Raw genomic sequence first — 16,536 nt, 5'->3', positions numbered from 1 at the left:
GCTTTAAAAATTAATGCCTGGGCTCCACCCAAAGCCAATTAAAATCAGAATCTCTGTGGAGCATCTATCTTTTTTTAAGCTTCCCCAACAATTCTAATGTCAGCCAGATTTAAGAACCACTGCTTTAACAGAATTTCATGAAACAAAAATAAACAAAAATTAAAATGCACAACACAGGAAAAGTGCAGGAACACGGAGAATAAGTTAAAAGCGAAAGGGCTCACCCTTTGCTGTATAACATTTTTTGCCTCCTGAAAGTTCCACAGATTACTAATATTAGAATCTACATCATAACCTTATCAATTAAGCAGTTAAGAAAAAACATAAAATAAGGCCTGGAAAGATCTTTGTTACTTAACTAAAATCACCTGGTGTTAACAGTACTTTCCAATGGGGAAAAGCTGTAGGGTTTTGGGCGTAAAGCAATGCAGAAACAATCGCAGGGCATCACAGGGAGAGGATGAGAACTTCGGGCTCTAGCTTCCTGTGTTCTAGTCCAGAAAAAAAGGGGAGAGAAAGGTGTGTCCATGGGAACAAGCCCTCATGCCTGAAAGGACAATTTCATTTGAACCTATTAATTTGTCACTCAAAGTTAAAAAGATAAAAGCAACATAAAATATGGGGTAAAGGGAAGTTGGTCTTCAAGAATTTGTCTTCAAGTTTTTACTGATAACAATAATCCTTCAAGCCTGGAGCTACTCAAAGACGAATCATGAAAAATAAGAAGAAAAATTTTATTTCAAACAGATTCAGTGGTATGTGTGCTACAGCAAAGGCTGGTTGTAGCAGTTTCCTTTCAAACCTGCACTGATGTATAAATTAGACATTATTTGGGAATGATTAATTTCTGGTAAAATGTAGATTCAATCCAACATTATGCCAATTTTTACATTGATTATAGATCCTATTTTAGTACTAGAGGTTAAATTTTCATCACCAAAAAATGAGAATAACCTTACAGCTACTCCTAAGGTAATGAGTTGTGAAATTAATTCCTCACTATTGCTTTGAAAATATACCCCTAGGTTGTTAAGAGAAATTCCGACTTCATCCAAATCTGTTATTTAATTCTTCAGTCATCATCTACTGTTGGCTTGATTGTCACTCCTCTTCTTATTTGACCCCAACCAATTAAACTGCAAAATGAAAATAAAAGAAATCATGAATTTTATATCCATTTCATTATCATTACTACATAATCACATGACATAACTAGTTTTACTTGCCTATCTGCTAAATCTAAATTTGTTTCCAAAACCTGGTCCTTCAGAAAGCTCACACTATCTTCTTAGACCCAGAGAGATGGGCTCTAGCCAGAAGGAATGATAGGAAAAGCAAACAAAAAGGTGCTAGTACAAATATGCTCATCTTCACTCTCATCAAAATATACCTGCCCCTCAGAACCACTAATGAAGAATATTCTGGTCCGCCCAAGGAGCCACGCTGATACACAAACCACCTCAGTCTGATTTTTTTTTTTTTTAATTTCATTCTCTTTTCCTCTTTGAAAAATGTTTTTATGTTTTGTTCTGTTTTGTTTTTTAACCATTCACAGCACTTCAACAGATCACCATGGCTTGCTTTATCATGACTTTAGCTGGTAACGGAAATTAAGAGAAGACCTAGAGGACTAGATAATCTATAAACAGATTACTCTCAAGAGCAGAGGGATTTCTGCTCCTTCTCTCTTTCAATGTCTGCTCTAGTCACTGGTCAGGCCAGACTGCTACCTCAACTGTAGCTTCTACAACAGAACTTACCTAAGCATGGGTTAAAAACAACAAATCTAAAGAATATAAGGATCATTCAGATGCTTTCATTTCTTTTAACATACTTGCTAATTTTTAAGCAACGTATAAAATTTCATTTGGATAGAATCCTCTTACAATATTAGTAGACAGGGACCTCACTGGTGGTCCAGTGGCTAAGACTCTGCACTCCCAATGCAGGGGGACTGGGTTCAATCCCTGGTCAGGGAACTAGATCCCACATGCTGCAACTAAGAGTTCGCGTGCCACAACTAAAGCTCCCGCACGCAGCAACGAAGATCCTGTGTGCCACAACTAAGACCCAGTGCAGCCAAATAAATAAATAAATATTTAAAAAAATAGTACACAGACACAAAAAGATCATTCCTTTCTTTTAAAATACACTGTAAATCAGTATGTCTATAACAGCAAATAGTATAATCACACAAGAGAGTAAAATCAAGCAGGCATAAATCACCACAAAGCAGAAATGATTTACTTAAAAGAGAACAAAAAGTTTAACTCTAAATTAGAGAGTAATAATTCATATCTTCTGAACAGTAAATGGTGAAAGACCATCCTGAGGCACTGTACCAGGGAAGCCTTAATAAGGGAGGTAGGTAATGAGAAAAAAACAAAGCCAAGGGTGATTTGAGTAATTATGGCGACAATCAGGACACAGAACAGTCTAATTTAGAGGGTTTGTATGAGACAAAGCAGGAGAAACTTAAAATTCGTTCAAGCAGGCTTCCAGAAAGGTCCTGAATATCAGAAAGTAGTGGGAAGCTACTAAAAATTACTGAGTACAGCATGAAAAAATGTTTTACGAAGATTAATTTTGACTGAGTGCTTAAGTAACAGTGGAAGAGGCAAATTAGGAATCTTTTGCAATAACTTTTATGTGTGAAATGATGGTGGTATGGGCTATAATGAGGTCACACAGAATAGAAAGGAAAGAGTAGATTCAGTAACTAACCAGGAAAAGAGAAAAGAGACAGGAGTCAACAATATGTGCATGTTTCCTAGCTCTATCCACTCGAAGCGCCCTGAAGCAACAGCACCTTAGGAGCAACAAGCACACCTAGCACCCGTATCTGCATTTCTAATACCATTTCCCACTAAGAGGAACCAGGGCCCCCTCAGGAGAAATGACCAATTCTAAACTGGAGCAGGGGAGAGGTACAAGATGATTCCAGAACATCTTGTGCCACAAAGTAAGGAACTGCCAAAAAAAACAAAAACAAAAACAAACCCAATGGGGAAATATTGAGGCTTGCGCAAGTCCCAACCTGTCCATGGGGTTGCTATCTGCTTCGTAAAACAAAGCAGAGGGTTTGTCTTCTAAGAAAAGTCATCTTCTCTGAAAAAGCCTCTTATGTAATTGGCTTTGGCATCTTCCCAAGGTAGGAGGGCAGGGACTGATTCTGGGTTTTCAGTTGAGGTAGAGAAGACAGTGGCTATTACCAGAAAGTCCAGAGTGGGATGTAGTTACCTCCAGAATGCATCACTGCTAACCTAGCCTGGGTTTCATGACAGTCATAGAAATGGATTCCTTAATAAAACAATAGGGTAAAAAAAAAAGGGGAAATGTCAAAAGGACATAGGAGTCACTTAAAGGGTCTCTACTGGACAAATCCTCGACAATTTGGGTATCAAAATAAATAAGAACAGGTTATCACCTCACACCAGTCAGAATGGGCATCATCAGAAAATCTACAAACAACAAATGCTGGAGAGGGTGTGGAGAAAAGGGAACCCTCTTGACTGTTGGTGGGAATGTAAATTGATACAGCCACTACGGAGAACAGTATGGAGGTTCCTTAAAAAACTAAAAATAGAACATACGACCCAGCAATCCCACTACTGGGCATATACCTGAGAAAACCATAATTTAAAGAGTCACGTACCACAATGTTCATTGCAGCACTATTTACAATAGCCAGGACATGGAAGCAACCTAAGTGCCCATTGACAGACGAATGGATAAAGATGTGGTATATATATACAATGGAATATTACTCAGCCATAAACAGGAACGAAATTGGGTCATTTGTAGAGACACGGATGGATCTAGAGACTGTCACACAGAGTGAAGTAAGTCAGAAAAACAAATACGTATATTAACGCATATATGTGGAACCTAGAAAAATGGTACAGATGAACCGGTTTGCAGGGCAGAAGTAGAGACACAGATGGAGAGAACAAACTTGGCAGGGGGGGGAGGTGGTGGTGGGATGAATTGGGAGATTGGGATTGACAAATATACACTAATATGTATAAAATGAATAACTAATAAGAATCTGCTGTATAAAAAATAAATAAAATTCAAAAATTCAAAATAAATAAATAAGAACAGTAATGAATCATAACCTACTGAATAAAACAGGATGCCATGAGTGCGTATTATAACTAGGTAAGTAAATAACGGGGCAGAAAGAATGACAAATGATAAATGAGGAGTGGTGGAGTTGGGGGATGGGGATCACCATTTTGTAAACACCATAATCAAGCTCAATTCAGACAAAAATCATCAGTGGATGCTAAATCCAGCAGGGTGGGATTGGGATTTGATGAGGAGCAGGCTATTTGCATAGAGTCTCCCCACAGAACGCTTATTTGCAAGGGTACAAAGAGTAACCATATAGTGGAGAAACTGGCTAACACCTTGACTGCGTGATCAAAATTAACCTCAACAAGGAGGAATCAGATATCGTGTGTCTCTGGCTGTGACTCCCTAAGGAGAGACATCACCACCTACACGGAAGTATTCCAACCAAGAATACATAACCTGAACCTAATCTTAGGAAACACCAAGTAAACCCAAACTGAGGAGCAGTCTAGAAAGGAACTAGCTTGTACTCTTCAAAATTGCCAATGACAAGACAAAGAAAGGCTGAGGAGGGATTCCCTGGTGGCACAGTGGTTGAGAATCTGCCTGCCAATGCAGGGAACACGGGTTCGAGCCCTGGTCTGGGAAGATCCCACATGCCACGGAGCAGCTAGGCCGGTGAGCCACAGCTACTGAGCCTGCGCGTCTGGAGCCTGTGCTCCGCAACAAGAGAGGCCGTGATAGTGAGAGGCCCGCGCACCGCGATGAAGAGTGGCCCCCACTTGCCGCAACTAGAGAAAGCCCTCACACAGAAACGAAGACCCAACACAGCCAAAAATAAATAAATAAATAAATTAATTAATTAAAAAAGAAAGAAAGAAAGGCTGAGGAAGTTCCAGATTAGAGATCAAGAGACATGAAAACTAAATGCAATGCATGATCCTAGATGGAGGACACAGAGGACATTACTGGAAGAAGTGATAAAACTGGAAAAGACTGTAGATTTCACTATTTTAACAATGTTAAACTTGTTAAGTGGTTATGTAAGAGAATATCCTTGTTTTTAGGAAATATACACCAAAGTATGAAGACATCAAGGGGCAACCTATTCCTCAAACGGTTCAGAAAAAGATAAGGGAGATATTAAACCTAAGTTCACTGGTTTTCGCATAGGCTGTGTCTATCACAAATCAGGCCTAGAAACACAGATTTTGAAGTCATTCGAATAAACAGTTGAGAGTTGAAACCACAGTAGAGTAACTGTTGCGTTCAAGGTAAAGTGTGTTTGTGCGTGTGTTAAGAAAACTGATTCTGTCTTTTTTATTAGACACTGACAAAGGCTAATAAACTTACCGCCAGTGTTTCTCAACTCTTCGGCTAAGTGCAATTTTTTCTCCTACTTCTGTGCACACAGGATTAGTCAAAACGATTTTGCCCAAATCAGCCTTGACTGCACTAACTCTTCCTCCTGTCGACAGGGATCCTATGTTCACCATAAGCACTTCATTCTTAGACAGCTTTTGCACCTAGGGAAATCAAAGGGGGAAAAATAAACCCCAAAATCAAGAAAATGCTTTCCAAATAACTGCTTATTTTCCTACAACCTTGCCAACAAAAGATGTCAGCAATTTTCCATCTCTGCCAATCTGATCTCAGTAAGACTTTTTAAAAAAGTCACATGGATAATAGGAATTATCATGTCATACATGACATACTGTTTCCTGTTTTGTTTTACTTTGAACTGACTGCCATACAGAAGTTCTCAATTTTCAGGAAGTCAAATTTATCTACCTATTCTTTTTTCTTAATCCCATGTTAGCTGAAAACAAATGAACCTCAAAACTGGTCTTAATTTCACTGTCACTTTTTTTGGAACAGGAATTACAGAAAGCACTTACTTTTGCGGCTTTCTTGTCTCCTTCAGTGCGTACACCTAGAAGCCGTCTAAGCAGGAAATAGGAAATTTCCAGTTCTGTGAAGATCTCAGGTAAAGCTCCAACTGCACCAAGTACCTGCCCCACCATTCTGTCAGCCCGGCACAAAGTGGGGTCAATTTTTGTTCCAACTCCTAATACAAAATAAGATATACATTTTATTGTTCAACATTTTATTTCCTATAAAGCTGTTTACCCAAAAAACTTAGTCAAACAAGTACAGCATATACTTATACATTTTAATACACACTTATACTTTCATACTCATGTATTAGCTACATAGATGTGACAAAATACCTGTTTTATCTGAAGAAACAGAACTGTAAACTCATGGGTTAGTTGAGCATTTGAGAACAGAAAGATTCTCTTGATTTAAATTCTAAGCAAAGGACAAACAGAGCTAAGAGCCTAACTCAAAAATGAGCCTGAATATCCTTAATGAAGGTTGAAAAGATACAAAATTCATAATGAGTAGTTTTCAGGATATTTGCCTGCCATTTCTCCCCTGGAAGGCTGATCAAAAAGATAGCTTAAAGACTTTATATGATTCCTGGGATCCCCTTCAAAATATTTTAGCTGTATGTCTTTCAAGGAGAAGAGGGAAGAAGATACAAAGATGAGGCAAGAATAGTAAAGTATTGGGAATTCCTGGCAGTCCAGTGGTTAGGAGTTGGTGCTCTCACTGCCGTGAGCCCAGGTTCCGGGGAACTAATATCCCGCAAACCGTGTAGCGTGGCCAAAGTAAAAGAAAAAGAGTGGTAAAGTATTAACTGTTGAACCTGGGTGGTGGCTACATGAGCACACATTACACTACATTACACTAATCTACTTTTATGTTTGAAAAGTTCCATAAGTTAAATTTTAGAAGTCTCCAGAGTTTCCTTGTTTACAAAACAAACAAAAAGGATAAAATTATACGCGGTAAACTCCTAATTACAAGATAACAATAGAAAAATGAATTATATAGCCAAACACCAGAGAACAAAAAGACAAACTCCTTCACCAAATGTTTTCTTCTTTAATCCAAAAGTTATAATACCTCTAATTCTCACTGTACCTTGCCTTTTTCTGGGTATCTGGTAATACACTATTGTATGAGATCAGAAGATCCATAAATTATCTCAGTAATTCCAACATAACGGAAGTTATCTTCTTTAATTCCCACCTCAGCGTAACTATGATCTGACATGATTCAGCTGACATTTGTGGGTAACTCTCCATTTGCAAAACATACATTAAAAAAAACAAAAACAAAAACAAAAAACCACCACCACTCTATCCCCAAAACCATGTAGGCTAAAAAAAAAAGTATAGTTAGGTATTTTAAATGATAGGACATAAAACTTACTTTGTTACTGCTAAAAAGGAGCTGCTTTAAAAACTAAATCAAAATTCTACTTTATGTTTAAAAATAATTTTTACAAACACATGAAACCATCTTACGACCTAAAATCAACAGCTTAACCACATATGTTCCTCTACCCCATTCAATTATTAAACATCAAATTAAAAATCTATAATATACAATAATAAAAATCCATAATATATCTTTATGAGTAATATGTTTCTCATGAAAAGTACCATGAATATCCACAAATTAAAAACGTAGGGATGAGAGAAAAATCTTTACCAATAAGACCTCCTGGAGCAGCATACTGAAGATCATTATGCTCTGCGAAAAGTGATACAATTTTGGAAAAGATGGGTTTACACATGAGCTTTCCTTCACTATCTTTGGAAACAATACCAGGTCTGACTTCTATCTCCTGGCCCACCTGTAAAAATATAAATTAGTGATTAGAATTTGTGGGACAACACGATTTCCATTACATACAAAAAGTCTTAACAGGAAGAAAACAAAACTGAAAAGCAATCCTTTCTCTATTTCAAAGATCACTATTTAAAAAAAAAGATGTGGGAGAGATCTTCAAAACCAGAACCATCCAAATGTTTCAAACTACCTACCACACAGGCCTATCACCATATAAAATGTGCTCCATATTCATAGAAGCCTATCAAGTTAGAGGTCAAACACACTCAAAAGATATAATAGTAAACAAAGAAATCTATATCAAGTACTAGACACCATGAAGAAAAAAATTATTTTTCAATTTGGAGTGTTCATACTATTTTCCTAATTAAGACAAGAGAAAAACAAACAAAATAAAAACACAACAACCAAAACCTAGTTTACCTTTAATACTCCTTTTAGAATACTACCACCAGCTACACCCCCCTTAAGGTCATCAACTTCACAGCCAGGTTTGTTGACATCAAAGGATCTAATAACTAAAAAAAAAACAAAACAAATTAAAGCCAATTCTATTCACTTTAACTTCAGAAAAATTTGATTAAGTTAACTTCTCTAAAATAGTAGACACATAAGACTTATACAAGGGGGACTTCGTGACAAAATCTAATATTATTCCAACTAAGTATACTGCAACCTTAATTACGATGGAAAAAGTGGAAATAACTTAAAAGTTCATTGATAGGAGGCATATTATGGTACACCCAGAGTATGGAGTATCATGCAGCTATTAAAAAAGAATGTTAGAGCACATGTAATGATGTGGAAGGATAACCTTCATATACTGTTAAGGAAAAAAAAAAAAACTAGTTATGCATAGTATGATCCCACTTCCACAAACAAAAACTAAAACAAGAAATGTGTATATGTTTATACATGATGATATGAACAAAGAGAAAGGTGCGGGAATAGTACACACCAACTGTTTACTTTGGTTCCTTCAGGGCTAAGGGGCGAGGCAGGGAGATTGTAGACCTTTTTCTTCTTATACCTCTATATTATATGATTTCTGCATTAAAAATGTAGTTTTAAAACTTCAAAACAACCCTAGGATTGGACCTCCCTGGTGGCGCAGTGGTTAAGAATCCACCTGCCAATGCAGGGGACAAGGGTTCGATCCCTGGTCTGGGAAGATCCCACATGCCGCAGAACAACTAAGCCCATGCGCCACAACTACTGAGCCTGCGCTCTAGAGCCCACGAGCCACAACTACTGAGCCCGCGAGCCACAACTACTGAGCTGGCGCGCCTAGAGCCCGTGCACCGCAACGAAGAGTAGCCCCGACTCGCCGCAACTGGAGAAAGCCCACGCACAGCAACAAAGACCCAACACAGCCAAAAGATAAATTAATTAATTAATTAATTTAAAAAAACCAAAAAACCCCACAACCCTAGAACTATGTGACCTGCACTTCAGTCCTGAGAGCAGTGATCATTAACAAGGGGTACACATCACAATCACCCAAAAGAACCCTTCCCACAACACACAGAGGGGGGCCTGGATGAAGGGAGGGGTTCAAATGTCCATTTTGAAAAGGCTCCTATATCTATGTAGAAATCATGAGTTTAGATGATCAAATTATACCAATATTGGTATATGAACTTAAATAAGTTGAAAGAGATGAAAATCTTCATTAATGGTACAATGAAATAATTTATATGGAAATTCTAATATCCTGTTCCTGACTAAAACATAATTCCATACAGAATAATGCATTACTCCATCTCAATCACGTAACATATCACATACCAAGCACAAAAAGACTAAAAGTTCCTTCTGTATTCAAAACTTTCTCTCACCAGTAATGCAATCTAGCACTGCTAATACAATATCAGAATTAATTGAGTTCAAAAAAAATTTTATGGAGATTGTAATTTATTATCACCTCTGCAGAAATCATTGCTGTTTCCCTTAAAGAGGAATCACCAATGTGGAAAAGATCAGACAAAATCCTATCACTTACCAATAAGTCGGGGTTCTGAAGTAAAGTCTCTTGGGGGTACTGGAATTTTCTTTACTATGTACTCACAGACAACTTCAATATTGTATTTTAGCTGAGCAGAAATTGGAATAATAGGAGCTCCTTCTGCTACTGTACCTATAAGACAAAATTCAGAAAGATCAAAATTCTTCAGTTTTACAGAACTTGTTCTTTACATATTATAGGAAACAGTTAAGATTACTAAAATAGATGCCTAAACATCCCCACACAAATGCCAGCAACAGGTAGAAAATGATAATTCTTTTTAGAAAAGTGCCAGTATTCTATGTTTGTTTTTGCTCCTGAAAATGAATACTATTGCATTTAAGGGAAAAAAAAGTCAAAATATATTAATAGATATATTTAATACACCAAAATGATAAAACTGCTCAAAAGAACAAAATACTAACACTCCTGGGAAAGAGCACTTTACTAGTTGAAAGATTTCTAATAACATGTAATTAACTTCCCAATAAATGTCAAGATAAAATTATAGACTCTGCTAATCAAAGACTGATGGCATATATAGTATTTGCTCCTTATTAATTAAATGTCAAACAGGCTGGTGAAAGAAACGGACCAAACACAATGATATTTTAATCAAAATGATTTATTCTTTTTTGTTATGAGAGAACTGGGTGCATAGGAAATCAACCTTTCTAACAAGAAAAACAAGGCTAAGAGAGGATCAAATGTCAATAATAAGATGTCTTCCCTGAAATGAAAAACACTATGCTGTTAGAGGAAAGGAACACTAAAAGATAAAATAAATCATTGTCAGTTTCAATTCTAAAAGTAGCTATTCAGTAAGAACAGTGTAAGACTGAAGTTTTTTTTTTTATGGATTTTTTTAAAATTAATTAATTAAATTTTTTGGCCATGCCACGTGGCTTGCGGGATCTTAGTTCCCTGACCAGGGATTGAACCCACTCCCTCAGCAATGAAAGTGCAGAATCCTAACCACTGGACCGCCAGGGAATTCCGAAGACTTAAGGTTTGTTTTTTTTTTTTTTTTTTTTAATTTTATTTATTTGTTTATTTATTTATGGCTGTGTTGGGTCTTCGTTTCTGTGCGAGGGCTTTCTCTAGTTGCGGCAAGTGGGGGCCACTCTTCATCGCGGTGCGCGGGCCTCTTATTATCGCGGCCTCTCTTGTTGCGGAGCACAGACTCCAGATGCGCAGGCTCAGCAATTGTGGCTCACGGGCCTAGTCGCTCCGTGGCATGTGGGATCCTCCCAGACCAGGGCTCGAACCTGTCTCCCCTGCATTGGCAGGCAGATTCTCAACCACTGCGCCACCAGGGAAGCCCTTTTTTTTTTTTTTTTTTTTAAATGCTTTCGTTTATTTTACTATCACTGAGGAGGATTTTTATTAGATATTATGGCTTCTTACCTTGTACAAATGCAAGGATCTGTTCATACTGTTCTTTAGCCTGGCTTTCTTTTACCAAATCAATTTTATTTTGTAGAATCAAAATATGCTTCAGTTTCATGATTTCTATAGCAGCCAGGTGTTCAGAAGTCTGCGGCTGAGGACAAGACTCATTACCAGCTAAATGATAAAGAATAAAAAAAAAGCATGAGAATTAGCTAGAAATATTTGCCAGAATAGGCAAATCCATAAGAGACAGAAGGCAGGTTAGTGGTTGCCAGGGACTGAGGGAAAGGGGGATCAGAAGGATTGCTTAATGGGCACAGGGTTTCCTTCTGGGGTGATGAAAATGTTACAAAACTAGACAGTGCTGACACTTGTAGAACACTGTGAATGTACTTAATATCACTGAATTGTATACTTTAAATGGCTAAAATGCTAAATTTTGTGTTATGTGTACTGTACTACCAAAAAAACACTAGCTGACATCTAAAAAAGGAAACGCTTGAATGCCCTAGCCCTACTCAAGGCAAAAGTCCTGGATCGTTGCCGAGCATCCACCTTTGCCCCTGCTTCAGCCACTGTGTCTGGATTCACTGGAGCCTCCTGATCATTTGGCTCTCTTCCCTGGTCCTAAGCCAAAAGCTTGGAATCCACAAGTTTAGCATCTCAGGGTCTGCCCTTAGCTTTTGCTCAGACATAAGGAAGAGCCCTCTGGCTCTGTCTAGTCTTAGAGACGTTCTGGCCCAGTCAAGCTCCTGAGAGGCAGAGAGTAATTAAGGGAAGACACTTAACACAGTCCATGAATTTCAGCTACTATCAGAAGCTACTCCCTAACAAACCGAGGGAAGAACACTAAAAACAACCATTGGTATTATAAAGAAATAGGTATGTTTTTTGGGCACCTTAATGACCATCCTAAGTGATGATGTTCAGGTGTCCTGTACTATATACGCTCGGCATACTTTTAAAAATTATCCCATAGCAACAAAATCTCTTGACAGCTCACATAAGGAAGGTGGCACAACACCAGCCTTGAAAACCCCAATTCATCTAGACTTCAGCACTTATTATGAGATTTGCATCTAAATAAAACCATTATACACCAGTGTTGCAGTAGACAACTCAGAGATGCACACACAAAAATAATACATGCACTTTTACATGTAAATATAAAACTAATAAATCATTTCATGTGATCTAAGGGGAGAAAATGCTATTGATTTTTTCAAATATATACTACCAAAAGAATTCTCACACGACATCTGCCCTAGGTCTATCTTTAGTATTTTGTGATAGCTGGTAGACAAGGATATCATCCTGGTTGACATGTTAGTTCCCATTTCCGTCCCCTTTAGGTACTGGATGTGGCCCTTAAAGGCCTTAGTTTCCCTTTAAATAGTCCATTTTGGATTTGCTCCACAATGATTTGTCCAAACCAGTTCTGACGTATTTACCTATCAACAGAAGAGCTGCATCCATCACTGCGGCACCATTCAGCATAGTAGCCATCAAAATATCGTGGCCAGGACAGTCAACAAAGGAAACATGTCTAACAATTAAAAAACAGCAATCAGTCCTAAGACCAATCAATACTTCAACATTTGAGTTACAGATTTCCTAAAATTAAATCCCTTTGAATATAGAATATGAATATTACATATAAATATGAAATAAGAATATGGAAGTAATTCTTATTTCTGTAAAGTCAAGTGGTTACAGGACTTGGTGTTTCTAGACCTTAGAAATAAGATTACCTACTGGCTCAATTATACTTCAAAAACAAACAAACAAAAAAACTCATAGAAAAAGAGATCAGATTTGTGGTTACCCGATCTGTGGTTACCAGAGGTGGGAGATGGAGGGAGGGGGAATCGAATGAAAGCAGTCAAAAGGTACACACTTTCAGTTATAAGATAAATAAGTACTAGAAATATGACGTACAATATGATAAATATAGTTAACGCCACTGTTTGTTATATATGAAAGTTGTTAACAGAATAAATCATAAGAGTTCTCATCATAAGGGAAAAAATTTTTTTCTACTCATTTAAGTTTATATGAGATGATGGATGTTCACTAAACTTATTGTGATCATCATTTCACGACGTATGTAGGTCAAGCCATTATGCTGTATACCTTAAGCTTATACAGTGCTGTATGTCAATTATATCTCAATAAAACTGGAGGGAAAAAATAAAATATGAAAAGAACAACAACAAAAATTACCTACTGGCTGAGAGTAAAATCACTGCAGATGATTACAAAGCAAATGAAATTAGCTATGTGTAGAAATAACTGGATACAAAAACTCCCAAATCCAATCAAAGTGAATATGGTATAAAGTATATACTGGGAATGTCATTGATTTGAAAGCTAAACCAGTGTTAACAGAATGGGCAGTGCCATCTGAAAAAATTTGCCAAAAACTTCTCTAGCATCTTGAAAAGCTGGAATTGCCCATCTGAAGTGCAGATGGCAGCACCATTTAAACAAAATTATGCTACTCATTCGGAATCATTATTTTTAATAATTGTATGCTCACACTCACGATCTAAAATAGGGGCAGCAGACTGGCCCACTGCCATAACCACTCATGCACATCATGTCTGCTTTCACAACACAAGAGCAGAAATGAGTAGGTGCAAAGAGAATCTATGGCCTGCAAAGCTGAAAATATTTACTATTGGGCCTTTTGCAGGAAAAGTCTGCTGATATCTGATAAGGGCCACAACTAGGGTGAGGCAAGTGAGCCACTCGCCCTAGGTGCAAAATTTAAGGGGGTGCCCAAAAAAATCCAGTAATCAAAACAATATTTAAATTTAATATTTAAAAAAATCAAAATTCATGCAAAAAATCCATGATGAACAAAATATCAAAAATTTAAATGAAAACAGGATCAGCAACAATGCCATGACAAAAGCAAATCAAACAAAAAACCCCAAGTGATAATGAAAAGCAAAACACTAGTAGTTTGAGCTGTCGGGGAACTAAGATCCCACAAGCTGCACAGTGGGGCCAAAAAAAATTTTTTTTTAATTTAAAAATAAATAAATAATACTATTTATCTTGATTACCAAGGCCCTTTTTTTTTCTTTTCTTTTTAAAGCTTCTCCCTCCTCTTAAACTTTGGGCTTCATTCGCCTCTCCCTAGTCCCAGCTCTGCCGCAATCTACAATTTCTTTGTGGATTATCCCCAACCCCCATAAACATCGCTGGGTGGATGACAGTATCCTCTAATAAAGAATAAGTATATGCAATCATATTCAGAAAACAGATGGGTAACAAGCCCGTGTATTTAAAAAACGTGATTAAGAATGGCTTTGTTCTCCTCTAAGAAACAGAAACCACACTGTTTAAGAGAAATTTAGGAGGCCTGGCAAAAAGAATCCCTTAAATCCAATGAGCTGTGTTTCCCTCCATTTCATTCTGCTTATGTGATACTTTTCCTTTGGAGAACTTACATGTACATCTCTTAATGCAGGTTTAAATACTTGACTTTTCCAATTATTGTCATTATGGACAAGAAAAACAAAATAATGCAAAAATAAAGCCATTCAACAATTAGGTTCACTGTTTAAAATCTCAGTTAAATATTTCAAAAAGCACAAATCACACAACAACAAAATATGAAGTGTAAAGTGTTTTTAGCAGAAAAGAGGTCACCTGACTAATTTGAAGTTCCCTTTGGTCCCTGGAATATCTGTAGGAAACTCATCGGGTGTACTACTTCCACAGGATCTATAACATTCTGGCCGAGGACAACTTGGGTCGTCAAGTTTATAAATCTAAAAGTTCCAATGAAAAAAAGACTTGGATTTGTTATCTGCACATTCAACAATTAAAGTTAGTTTCTAATTTCACTGTACACAGCTCACCTTAGCATTAGCATAGCCAAGTTTGATTGTAATATTTCTTTCTAGTTCATTTTTGAACCTGACAGTGTGAACTCCAGAAATAGCTTTTACAACCGTAGACTTCCCATGAGCTACATGACCAATTGTACCTATAGACAAAGTACAAAAATTAACTCATGTGCATTCAGTTACACAACATATTTTTTCAGTTTTAGAGTAGAAAACCCAAAGCCATAACTCACTGTAAACATCAATGTAAAACCAATAGTGACTTCAATTTCTCCTCCTACACATCCTTGATTACAAAAAACTTACTCTGATACAGGACTGAGGAGAACTTTCCACATAACCGACAACCTTGTTTTAAACCATACTCAGCATAATAAAAGCTACCCATCTTATGTTTTTACTCACAGAAAAGAATGCCTTCATTTAAAATAAACACTTGGTAAAAAGTACATGAAATCTTGTATATCAAGAAACTCTCCAGCATTTTCAGAGTGAAGTAAATAGGTATGAGGAGCCCTCACACAACAAAAAGGAATCCATGAAAACAAGAAAACAACTCAGGTATCATTACGGTAATGCTGTCAAGGGTAGCACATATCTTATAAGTTTTTAACAGCCTCATGGTAGAGCCTTACTTTTAACTAGGTTTTACTGTGTTGTTTGTGCAGACTCTCAAATACCCCAAATTTACAATCAGTCAACATAACTTCTTCTCTGAAGTTCTATGTGCCAATTAAGAAAAAAAAATTATCTAGTTAATAATAGCTTATATATCAAACAAAACTTCCGCAAACTCTGCCCTTGCAATAACCCTGTGTGGCAAGTACAGTCGCGTTTCCCCCTCTTCTTTAAAATGCTACATGACTACAATCACCTTATGCTATTAAACTTTTCTTATGTATTTATCGCTTCTTCTCACCTAGTCTGTAAGCTAGGCACGGGCAACATGGGCTTCTCAAAAATATCTAGCAGGTGCTTGGCTCGCAAGAGCTGAACATCTATTTATTGAATATCTGCATCTTCATGTAATTCAGATAATCACACAAAGTGAGAGGTTAAAATTAGTGGCCAGAGGGGCTTCCCTGGTGGCGCAGCGGTTGAGAATCTGCCTGCCAATGCAGGGCACACGGGTTCGCGCCCTGGTCCGGGAAGATCCCACATGCCACGGAGCAACTGGGCCCGTGAGCCACAATTACTGAGCCTGCGCGTCTGGAGCCTGTGCTCCGCAACAAGAGAGGCCGCGATAGTGAGAGGCCCGCGCACCGCGATGAAGAGTGGCCCCCGCTCGCCGCAACTAGAGAAAGCCCTCGCACAGAAACGAAGACCCAACACAGCCAAAATAAATAAATAAATTAATTAATTAAAAAAAAAAAAGAAGACATATGACTAGATAACAAACACATGAAGGAGTAACTGGCATTATTAGTAAATCAGAGAAGCAAAAATTATAAACATGAGGTTCCAAATCTCACCAATTACAATTGATAATATTTAAAA

The 16,536-nt window shown here is 37.4% G+C and overlaps 1 protein-coding gene across 1 annotated transcript in view; it reads right to left on the bottom strand.

Annotated features, from left to right (window-relative positions):
• Positions 1-720: 720 nt before the first annotated feature.
• Positions 721-16,536, bottom strand: part of EIF2S3 (eukaryotic translation initiation factor 2 subunit gamma) — a 29,194-nt gene continuing 13,378 nt past the window's right edge. Inside the window, exons 4-13 of the mRNA XM_059911774.1 lie at positions 15,052-15,179; positions 14,840-14,961; positions 12,631-12,725; positions 11,195-11,353; positions 9,785-9,919; positions 8,206-8,300; positions 7,642-7,786; positions 5,976-6,145; positions 5,431-5,603; positions 721-1,136 (exon numbers count right to left, since the gene is read on the bottom strand). Coding sequence (XP_059767757.1) covers positions 1,073-1,136; positions 5,431-5,603; positions 5,976-6,145; positions 7,642-7,786; positions 8,206-8,300; positions 9,785-9,919; positions 11,195-11,353; positions 12,631-12,725; positions 14,840-14,961; positions 15,052-15,179 — 1,286 coding nt within the window. The 3' untranslated portion in view covers positions 721-1,072. The remainder of the gene's footprint in view (positions 1,137-5,430; positions 5,604-5,975; positions 6,146-7,641; positions 7,787-8,205; positions 8,301-9,784; positions 9,920-11,194; positions 11,354-12,630; positions 12,726-14,839; positions 14,962-15,051; positions 15,180-16,536) is intronic.

The sequence above is a fragment of the Balaenoptera ricei genome, chromosome X (assembly GCF_028023285.1).
Source record: "Balaenoptera ricei isolate mBalRic1 chromosome X, mBalRic1.hap2, whole genome shotgun sequence".
Classification (NCBI taxonomy): domain Eukaryota; kingdom Metazoa; phylum Chordata; class Mammalia; order Artiodactyla; family Balaenopteridae; genus Balaenoptera; species Balaenoptera ricei.
This window is presented reverse-complemented; position numbering and strand designations above follow the sequence as displayed.